The sequence below is a fragment of the Globicephala melas genome, chromosome 11, assembly GCF_963455315.2.
Source record: "Globicephala melas chromosome 11, mGloMel1.2, whole genome shotgun sequence".
NCBI lineage: Eukaryota > Metazoa > Chordata > Mammalia > Artiodactyla > Delphinidae > Globicephala > Globicephala melas.
This window is the reverse complement of record NC_083324.2, coordinates 72,387,133-72,398,615: the sequence shown is the minus strand read 5'-3', so window position 1 is coordinate 72,398,615 and position 11,483 is coordinate 72,387,133. Positions and strand designations below refer to the sequence as shown.

The 11,483-nt window shown below is 38.0% G+C and overlaps 1 protein-coding gene across 2 annotated transcripts in view; it reads right to left on the bottom strand.

The window, feature by feature from the left end:
- Positions 1 to 6,743: 6,743 nt before the first annotated feature.
- Positions 6,744 to 11,483, bottom strand: part of CDC5L (cell division cycle 5 like) — a 48,047-nt gene continuing 43,307 nt past the window's right edge. The window contains exon 13 of one of the 2 annotated variants that reach the window (XM_030870560.3): positions 6,744 to 11,419. In XM_030870560.3, the coding sequence (XP_030726420.1) occupies positions 11,315 to 11,419 (105 nt within the window). In that variant the 3' untranslated portion in view covers positions 6,744 to 11,314. The remainder of the gene's footprint in view (positions 11,420 to 11,483) is intronic. The other variant, XM_030870559.3, reaches the window with a different exon arrangement.

Sequence of the window (11,483 nt, the reverse complement as noted above, 5' to 3'; positions counted from 1 at the left end):
ATGAAATTGGTATAATCTGCCCTTTCAAACCATTTTATCTCCATCTACAAAAGGAGGAAAATAGGGCACCTATACCTCTCAATTTTGTGAGGATTAAGCTAGTGCACAGAGGGGTTTATCACTGTCCAAGTATGACAGATGCTTACTAAATGCAAGGTGTTATTATAGGTTATTTTATGATGTTTGTTCCATGAGTAAGTACAGACTGGGGGGCTTCCCTGGTGGCACAGTGGTTAAGAATCCGCCTGCCAATGCAGGGGACACGGGTTCGAGCCCTGGTCCGGGAAGATCCCACATGCCGCGGAGCAACTAAGCCCATGCGCCACAACTACTGAGCCTGTGCTCTAGAGCCCACAAGCCACAACTACTGAGCCCGTGTGCCGCAACTACTGAAGCCCGCGTCCCCTAGGGCCCACGTGCCGCAACTACTGAGCCCACGTGCTGCAACTACTGAAGTTCACACGCATAGAGCCCGTGTTCCGCAGCAAGAGAAGCCGCTACAATGAGAAGCCCACGCAGCACAACAACGAGTAGGCCCAGCCTGCTGCAACTAGAGAAAGCCCGTGCGCAGCAATGAAGACCCAACACAGCCATAAATAAATAAATAATTTTTTTAATTATTAAAAAAAAAAAAAAGTACAGATTGGTCTCCAATAACAATCTCTCTCTTCACCTCCAGACCCAATGCCCGCTCGGTATTTCCACCAGAAGCAAACGTTTCATCTTTTCTCCAAAAATCAGTCTCCCTCGCCTGCCTGTCAGAGGTGCCATCAATGTCCCTCTCAGAGGCAACTAACCCACAGCCATCTTCTGCCTCCATATCCAACACTTCTCAGTTCTGCCTTCACAAAGCCTCTTGAATCCACCCTCTTCTGTCTCCACTGCTCACACCTTGTCACCTGTTCTTGGACTCCTGCAATCAATACCTTCTCACCAGTCTTCCTGCCTTTGCCTCTCTCCTTTCCAGCCCCATTACAGGAACTGCCTCCAGGTCAATCTTTCCCAAGCACCACTGGAGGTTTCAAAACAATCCCGATACGTAGTTCCAAAGACTTTTTTTTTTTTTTTAAAGCAATGGAAGCATAGTTGCAATAAGTGCCTGACTACTTGGGAAAGGGCCACACACATGTATCCTGATGCTTATGAAATTGCTCCACAATCACTGTGATACCTTACAGCCACGTCGCAGGCACAGTTAGAGAGATGCAGATCTTCACTGCCGCACCCATACTCAGGGAGTTCCCTATAGTAGCTCAGTCTATTGAGGGAGACTTAAGTCTCAGGTTGGATGAAGCTGTTTCTCAGAGAGCACTGGTTTTGTTTGGGTTTTTCCCTTTACATATCTGCTGTGGTTTTGTCATCAAGCAAAATCACTGCTATTATTTCCTCATTAACTGCTAGGGATTTTAGGACCTAGTATTATTTTGGAATTCATCTAGTTCACAATAAGTATTTCCGAAAGAGCAAGTTCACTTGAAGATAGTGATGACACTTGAGAATGAACATGCTCTATTTTTCAAATTTGAAGGGCCAGTTGTTGGTCCCTCAGTTAAAAGCAACTCCTCCATTCAACCACTAGATGGCATTTGAGCCTTGGTGACAGAGGAGTCAGTGGGAATTTGGAAGAGGTAGGCCACGACTTCCTTAACCAACCATAACAGGTTTGTCACTTCAGAACTAATTCTTATTAAAGGCAAGAACAAAATACTTGATTACCATCAAAGCAAGAGCGGAAAATAAAACCAGACAGGTGACGGGGAAAATAATTCCACACAAGAGTCTGTAAGTCATGAGGCTCCCTAGTCCCACCCTCTAGTTCCATTCCCCCTCCTTCTGAAAATGACAGATTCTGCAGGGTAAATGCCCCCAAATCCCTCTAGTTTAGTGCCTACTCCCACCTGCAGCCTCATCACTGCTAAGATCCCCACCTTCCCTCTGAGCTCAATCATGTAAGTACTCAAAGGCAGTTCATTCACAGGGGCTCCTCCTAACTCACCAAGCAGAGAAGCAGCTTGCTCCTGCCACCCCAATGGCTGTCATTCCCCTTCCACAAGATCTTACGAACCAAGTCTGAACTCTGGGGGCAGACACTGGACACGTCCTATGGAGATTAAAAACTTCTAGATTTCTCAAGAAAGCACGCAAATCCTAAATCTAAACAGGTTTTCTTGACCTCTGCTTCCTCAGGTAAAGAGGTTTTTTTGTTTTGTTTTGTTTTGAATTCAGCCGCGCAGCTTTCGGGATCTTAGTTCCCCAACCAGGGATCAAACCCGGGGCCCAGCAGTGAAAGCAACGAGTACTAACCAGTGGACCGCCAGGGAATTCCCTCAGGTAAAGAGTTTTAAACACAAAACTACAGTTGGCAAACCTGACCTTTTTTATTGGTGAGCAGGAAGTTCTCCTTGGAGTAATCAAATAACCATCACCCACATATTTTGAACAGTTCTGCTCTCACTCAGATATTAAGTTTCTTTGCAAGGGCTACTCTGGAAGCAGAGAGTAAATTATACATTTAATCTTCCAATTCACCCATCATACACCTCCTAGAGGCAAGCCACATGCATCGTTTTTAAAATCTGGTCCAACTTCTGTTTTTTAGCCACTTCGTTACAGCAGGACAATCTTTGAGCACATTCAGCCAAATGTTCTCAGTGGTGGAGAGGGGCAGGGGCAGAACATCAAGTGATGTTTGGTGGAAAAGGATGACAACTGCTTTTCCATGAATTCAAAGGTTACCAGTACAAGATATACTCCTAAGATGTAGAAAGAACCTCCATAATTATTCATGAATCAAAAAGGTGGATTCATGTGTTCCAATAAAATTTTATTTACAAAAACAGGCACGGGCCATAGTCTGCTTCAAAACAAGCCTCAAAGGATTGTTTTAAAGTAAATTAAACGTAAATTAAGTACATTAATTTTACTTTATTAATTTTACTTTACTTTAAGTAATTTTACTTTATTAATTTTATTTTAAGTAATTAATTTTACTTAAATCTGCAAGTAAATTAACTACCTGCTAGAATAAAGCCCAATACAAAGAACACAAAAGCCAGCAATGTAACATTAACAATGTATACCATCCTTTGTAGGTACTAGACCTACAAAGAACTGGAAAATGACCTTCTGAGAGAAAAATCAGTCAATAGAAATAGACCCAGAAATGACAAATGATGGAATTAGCAGATAAGGATATTTAAAAAGCTATTATAGGGCTTCACTGGTGGCGCAGTGGTTGAGAGCTTGCCTGCTGATGCAGGGGACGTGGGTTCCTGCCCTGGTCTGGAGAGATCCCACATGCCACGGAGCGGCTGGGCCCATGAGCCATGGCCGCTGAGCCTGCACGTCGGGAGCCTGTGCTCCGCAACGGGAGAGGCACAACAGTGAGAGGCCCGCGTACCGCAAAAAAAAAAATCTATTATAGCAAACTATTACATATAAAATGGATGGAAACAAGGTCCTACTGTATGGCACAGGGACATTCAACTTCTTCGGATAAACCATAAAGGAAAAGAATTTTAAAAAAAGTGTGTGTGTATATATATATATGTACATGTATAACTGAGTCACTTTGTTGTACAGCAGAAATCAACATAACATTGTAAATCAACTATACTCCAATAAAAAAATAAAAAATAATAAACTAATGATGCATTTTCCAATCCAAAAAAAGAGCTATTATAAACTTTAAATGGAGTATAAACTACAATAATATTGAATCACTATGCTGTACACCTGAAACTAATATTGTAAATCAACTATACTTCAATAAGAATTATATATATTAAAAAATTAAAAATAAAAAGCTATTGTAAACATAGCTCTTTATGCTCAAGAATGTAAAGGAAAATACGAATACTGTTAGAGAAATGATGTAAAAAAGAACACAGTGGGGGCTTCCCTGGTGACGCAGTGGCTGGGAGTCCGCCTGCCAATGCAGGGGACATGGGTTCGAGCCCTGGTCCGGGAAGATCCCACATGCTGCAGAGCAACTAAGCCCGTGCAGCACAACTACTGAGCCTGCGCTCTAGAGCCCAGGAGCCACAACTACTGAGCCCGTGTGCCACAACTACTGAAGGCTGCGTGCCTAGAGCTCGTGCTCCGCAACAAGAGAAGCCACCGCAATGAGAAGACCACGCACTGCAACGAAGAGTAGCCCCTGCTAGCCGCAACTAGAGAAAGCCCACATGCATCAATGAAGACCCAATACAACCAAAAATAAATAAATAAAATTTAAAAAAAAAAAGAACACACTAGAACTGCTAAAGACAAATGAAATATCTGAAATGAAAATTTCACTGGAAAGGAATAATAAAAAATAGATACTGCAGAAGAAAAAGATCAGTGAACTTGAAAGACTGCAGTAGGATTTATACAAGATGTGGAACAGAGGAGAAAAGGATAAGATTTTAAAAGAACAGAGCCTCAGTGACCTGTGGAATATCAAGCAGTCTTAAGAGACATGCCTACCACAACATGATAAAACCCATCGTAATTGTAAGGATAGAGAGGTCAAAAGTAAAAGGACAGAAAAAGATGCCTATTGACATAGTATCAGATAAAGCAGGCTTCAGGACAAAAAATGTTGCCAGATATAAAGGACATTTCACAATGACAAAAGGGACAATTCAACAAGAAGACATAATAATCCTAAATGTGAGTGCAGAAAATAACAAAACTCCTGAACGGAAAAAGCAAAAACCGACAGAACTTGTAAAGCAGAAACTAACACACCAGTGTAAAGCCATTATACTCCAATAAAGATGTAAAAAAAAAAAAAAAAACTGACAGAACTAAAAGGAGACATATATGCAAATCCACAGCTGTAGTTGGTGATTTCACCGGTATCTCTCTCAGCAACTCACAGAACAAGTGGAGAGAAAAAAGCAACTAAGTATATAGGAAACTTGAACTCTACCAATCAATGTGACCTAACTGGCATTTATAGAACATTACAGCCTGCAGAATACACATTATTTTCAAGTGAACAAGGAGCATTCACCCAAACAGACCATATGGTAGACCATAAAACAAATTTCAATAAATCTAAAAGGACTGAAATCATCCAGAGTATATTCTCAAACCACAATGGAATTAAATTATAAATCAATAACAAAAAAATTACAACAGTGTTTGGCAGTAGAAATATAATGCAAGCCACACACGTAATTTTAAATTTTCTACTAGCCACATTTTAAAAAGTAAAAACAGGTGAACTTAATTCTAATAATGTTTTATTTAACCCACTATATCAAAAATATTCTCATTTCAACCTGTAAGCAATATTTAAAAATTGAGATATTTTACATTTTTTCCATACTAAGTCTTCAAAATCCAGAAAGTTACTTAGGGCACAACTCGATTTAAACCAGGCACATCTCAAGTACTCAACAGTCACATGTGGCTAGTGGCTACTAGACAGTGCAACTCTACGTAGTAGTTTAACAAATCTGTTAGAGCTGGTAATTTTAACACCCATCTATAAGTTATTGCATTTTTCCCCCGAAAGGAAAAAATCTTGCCTTGAGACAGACTTTTGAAATATTTAGACCTATCTTAAAAAATGTTAACACATCAATCATCAAGGTTACCAATTTGTCTTCAGACTTTTACTCCCCTTTTTCACTCACCCACTATCCCAGTGGGCAGAACACTTCCCAATTTTATCCATCGTTCTCAAACTTAGCTACCACCCATTCCATGAATACCTGCTGGCTACTTTGGGGTCCTCCTGTTCTTACGTCTGTCAGATGCCCCACTGCCTCCCTTTTATTTTTCCTGCACAGACACGAGAGCACGCAGGTCCTGTGCCTGTTGGTGGTTTATCCCCACCCCCTCATATTTTGGAGTCCATGCGGATAGCTTGTCGTCTAGTTCTTGAAAGTGTTGTCCAGGGGTTTTTAGTTGTTACATTTTTATGTAGGGAGTAAGAAAATTCAAAAATCTAAAAGATATTCCAGCCATCACCATCATTCCAGAATTTGATTTTCTAAACATATGCATGTATGACTGATAAAATTAAAAATTTGAAAGAGAGAATACTGTCTGCACTCCCCTCCTTGGTTTTATTTCTGACTCCGAATGTGGAATAAAGGGGACACAAAGAACGATACTGCCGGTGACACTAGAGTTGTGACCTATGAACATTCCTCCTTTACCAGTGACACATTATTAGGCGCTCTCAGCAGAAGGGCACTGGAGGGGCACTACAAGTGGAAGGGGCTTCACTCCCGGTGTTGGTGCTTTTCCTTCTTGCTCCTAATGCATCCTTGTCAGCATGTGGCTTTCTTGCCAGCGGGAGGTTCTCCGCCAGCAGCACACACTCTCCGGAATTTTGCTGGCACCTCATGAAGCACCTTTCCTCCGAGGGTCACAGGCACCCCCAGCAAGTGACTTCCTAGCGAGTTTTCCTGACACGCTGCCTGCCACCTTAAACTGTGGCACCTCAGCAAACTTCTCCATCCAGTGGGCCACACCACAGTCTTCAATGAGACCTGAGTATCAGCCTTGCGGGGAGAGGAGAAAGGGCTCTTTCAAGTTTGTTCCTTCCTTGGGGACTCTCTCAGTCTACAAGCAGTGGCTGCTCCCTACATCTGCTATTCAGGTATTCTTTAGAGATGTCTGCCCCTTAGTGGTTAATCCCCTGCTACCTAGTTAATAATTCTTCATGTTGAAACTTCCCTGTTCAAATTACTGGTATTTCTTTCTCCTGAATGGATCCTGAACCTTAAATGATAACACAAATCATTTGTAAAATTTACAAGAGGATGTATTTTTTTTTTGAGGATGTATATTTTCTAAATCACTAAGAAAATTAAAACCAGGAAATTACAGTCCATTTAGGAAATGAGAGAAATCAGTGAGAAAGCATGAAACATAATCACAGAAGACCAAAGTCAGTAATTAACATAAAAGCAAATGGATTAGACTCCCTATTAAAATGCAAAGACCCTCCAAATGGGTTGAAATATAAAATCCAACACGACACACTGTTTAAGAGACAACTAGAAATTATATGAAAGTTAAAAATAAGAGGATAGATAATTTGTCAAGCAAATACAAACAAAAAAGAGGAGAAATATTCTAATATCAAAAACAGTAAAATTCAAGGCAAAAAGCATAAATAGCAGATAAAGAATAACTTTAGACTAATAAGTCTTCGTTATGAATTGTACCTAACAGACACAAGTATTTATATACTAAGTAACAGCATCAAAATATACAAAGCAAAAGCTAGACGGACAAGATGAAATTGAGAGAAATAACTATAATAGGAGACTCTAAGACAATACTATTACTCTATGGTAGTTTATTAAAAAAAAAGAAAACAAAAATTGAATTAAAGTGGTTGAATAGATACACATTCACCTCCATCCCACACAAATTGAGTAAACTTTCATTTAAAACACCCATAGAATACTCTTAAAAAATGCTAGGCCCCCAAACCGCAATAAATTCTTAAAAACAGAAACCACATAAGCCATATTTTCTTTCAAGGTAAAAATCCTACAAGTAGCAAAAAATGAAAAAAAAAAGGCCAACCACACAGGAATTCTTAAATACTCTTAGTTACTGAACCAAAAACTTAAGACACAAAAATAAACTACTAGAACAAGACATATTAACATAGCTCGGATGTGAACATATTTGAAATTAGAAATAACCAAAAACCTTCAATGTATTCAACTGTATACAAACAAAAAGTATCAGACTCAAAAAGGTACAGGGAAAAAAATCTAGAGCAAACAAAGGAAATAATAAACATGAGAAAGTAATACATTTTAAAACAAAATCACAATTGATAAATCCACAGTTTTCTTTTTTTAAGGGAAAAAAAGATACCTTTAGCAAGTCTAATCAAGGGGAAAAAATGGTAGAACTAAGATAAATTTCTTACAACTTAGAAGTAGCAAGCTTAATAGAAAAGAGACTTTTTTATTCTCTATTAAAATTATCCAATGTTAAATTTCAACAAAATGAGAAGTTTTCTGGAAAAGTATAAATTTAGTAAATAATAAACACAAAAGGAGATATACATTTTAAAACAAAAAATTTTAAAGTTACTTAAACTTAAAAAGACATAACATACTAATAATAGCCACAAAAGAAACTAGTAGTTATCAAAAAGTTATTTCCTAAAAGGAGTCTGAACTCAGAAGTTTTATAAGCATGGTCCTTCAATTCTTCATGGAACAAATCACTCCCATGCTATAACTGCTATATTAACTGTTATATATAACTACAGAAAAATATATACAGTTATCCTATTCACTTTATAGAGCTAGCAAAATCCCTATGTCAAAACTTGGATGATAGCCCAGAAGACCAAACTCACTCATGTAAAAAAGCAATTTTCCTAAATAAAATATTAGCAAATCAAATTCTATAGTAGCAATAGGGCAGTCACATTTTAGGAGAAATGGATTCCAAAGGACATCCCATATTTCAAAACTAATTTTCCCAGGAAAATAAATGTAAAGATAGAGGATGCATGGTTGGAGAGCGTAAGTCTACAGTCACTGTAGTGTATTTTTTTTCTTTGAGGCTACTTTTTCTTATCTCACCGTTATTTCTAATATTGATAATCTCAAAGAGAGCTCTCACTCATCGTGGTGGTTTCTTTTGGCTCTTTATCACATTTAATTTCTGCCCCAAATTTACTGAAACTTGAACGTGCTTTTGAACACTAGTTTGTATACCACCACTGAATGAACGCCTGTAAGAGAATACAATAAAGGTGAATGTTACAACAGCCACCCAAATTGCTCTCAGAGGGTGTTGGTAAAGAACCCCGAGGCATTACAGGACACTGACAAAGGATGGCACATCTGTTTAGCAGTTAAAGCTGCACTGCTAAAAGGCAAAATCATGAGTTTACAATTGCAGAAAGACTGCCAGGTTCAAACGATGAAATTCTTGGTCATTTTTTAGGATATGGGTATGTACATTACTTCAAATTTCAAAAACAAAGTGACTCTTTATTAATATTATTTGATTGGCTATTTTTAAACCTTATAACTCAAGTCTACATACGAAGCAAGTAAACTGTAAATCTTTAAAAAAAAATTTTTTTAACTAACTGACCTGATTCCAGGAGTTCAAAGATGGTTTGTGTTGGAAAATTTATTAAAGCATCATTAACAAATCAAATGAAGAAAAAAACACACACAAAAAATAAGATCATCTTAACGGATACCCAAAAAGTATATCTGACAAAGTTCCAGAGCCATTTCTAATTCAAATTCTTTAAAATCTAAAAATAGAGGGTATTTCCTCTCTAGATAAAGAAAAGAATACCTGACTCAAAACAGCCAACCTATAGGTAAAACACTACTGACACACCCATTAAAATGAGAAATACAACAAGAAATGTCCACTATCACCATCGTCATTATTTAACATTTCAGCCAACAAAACATGCAATAAAAATTAAATAAAACTATTAGAAGAAACATTATCATTAACCATAGATCAAAGTATTTCCTAAAAATACATGTGAAATTATTGAAAAAAGTACTAGAATTAAGTGACTAGATACCTGGAAAACGTAAATTTATAAAGACTACAGATGAGACCACAGAATTACTACTGCTCAAATTCTTCCAACCTGTCTCCATCAGGACTGGCTCTATCCTAGTTTGAGTCGCTCTTGTTGTTTGCCTGGATTACTGCATCAGGCTCCTATATTAACTGGCTTCCCTACCTTCAGCCTGGTGAGACATAACAGTAAAGCCACAGGATAAATCTGATAGTGTCATTCCTTTGCTAAAATCTTCTCACAGCTTGCCATCATAGTTAGAATAAGACCCAAATTCCTTAGGACAGCTTCCTATATGGCCCTATCCAACCAGGACTCATACAAATGCCATTGTTGACACTCTAATCACACTGTCTTCCTTTCTGCTCCTCAAATACACCAAAGCGGCTTTGTACTAGTTCTTCACTCTGTCGGCACTGCTCTTCCCTGAAGCTCACAAGGATGGCTCCTTCTAAGATGCCAACTACATCTCCTCAGAGAGCTCTTTGATCATCCAACCTACAGCAGCCACCCAGGCACTATCTCTCATCACCCTATTTTAATTCCCTCCACTAAATCTGAAGTTCACGATCTGATACTTTTCCCTGTATGTTTGGTATTCCTCCCACTAATGTCACCTACATGGGAGCAGGAACTTTGTCTTAATAACTGTTCATCTCCAAAACTTAAATAAACGCCTGGTGCGTAAGAAGAGTTGCTCTTCTTCCCTGAATTTTCATTGTCTATCTTTCTCAAGAGACTGTAAACTCCACAAAACAGGAACTCTGCCTATTTTAGTCACTGTTCTATCTCCAGGACTCAGACACTGGCTATATAATCAATAAATATCTGACGAATGAATGAGTCCCTCCATCCCCTCCCCGTAATTCCTAGCAGTCTAAGATTAAGCAAACTTTCTGGTGAGTCCAACATATTACTGGCTTATATTGAACTGCAGCCAACTAACGATTCCATATGAATTGTTATAAAGTTAGATCTTCCCACCTCTATGCATTCCCCAAATTCTACACTTGTGTGACTGACTTGTTTAGATAAACAAGGAGCTTTAATAAAGTTTGATAGTACTGTTGAAATTAATCTTTAAAATGCCTTTGTCAAAAAAGTATTTACAAGAAAATAACAGGTCAAGAAAAATTAAATCTTTTGAGTCCTAATCCATGAACTGTGTAAGTAGCTGGGAAGAGAAGAGAACTCCCTAAAGTTACACTGAAAAAAACACTGAGGTATTAAAAAGATAATCTATCTTGTCAAGGTATAGAGAAATGACCATCCTATGCAAAAATGGTCAAAACTAACAAAGCCACAAAAAGACTGCCTCTTAAGGATTTAAATTAAGATACTGGATCGTCATTTTGATCACCCGAGAGTTACTCATTAAATATGACACAGAGTACATATTTCCTGGTTTGTGGGCACTCTAAGTATCTAATTACTTCAAACAAAAGGCTACATTCTCAATTTTTTATATTTTGTTTTTATTCGAGAGTTTACTCACAGGCAGCAGTTTAAAATCAGGCTTTTAAAATTAAAGGCCAAAACTAAAAAAAATCTGCAAATATGACACTTTTAAAAGAATGATCGTCTTAATAATTTAAACCCTAAAATGTCCTGTGGAGTTAAAGTCTTTATACATAAATGTGTAAGATCGATATCATTTAAAATAAACAACTGAAAAACCACAGATGGTGGGCAAATTTGTCAATGAAGATAAACATCAGTATCAGCCTTCCAGGGTATGAACACCAGCAATTAATTCATCTTGTGAGAGAATATGCTTCAGAATTTGGCCTTTAAAGTCTCTTTCTCCAGCAGCAAATCAGCATATCTATGCTGAAGTTCCTTTTCTCTTTCCTGTTGTCGCTGAACATCTTCTTTCAGACACTTGAAGAAACAAAACCATTAAATTATTTTTTCATATGTAAGCACACTGAAAATTAAAAATATC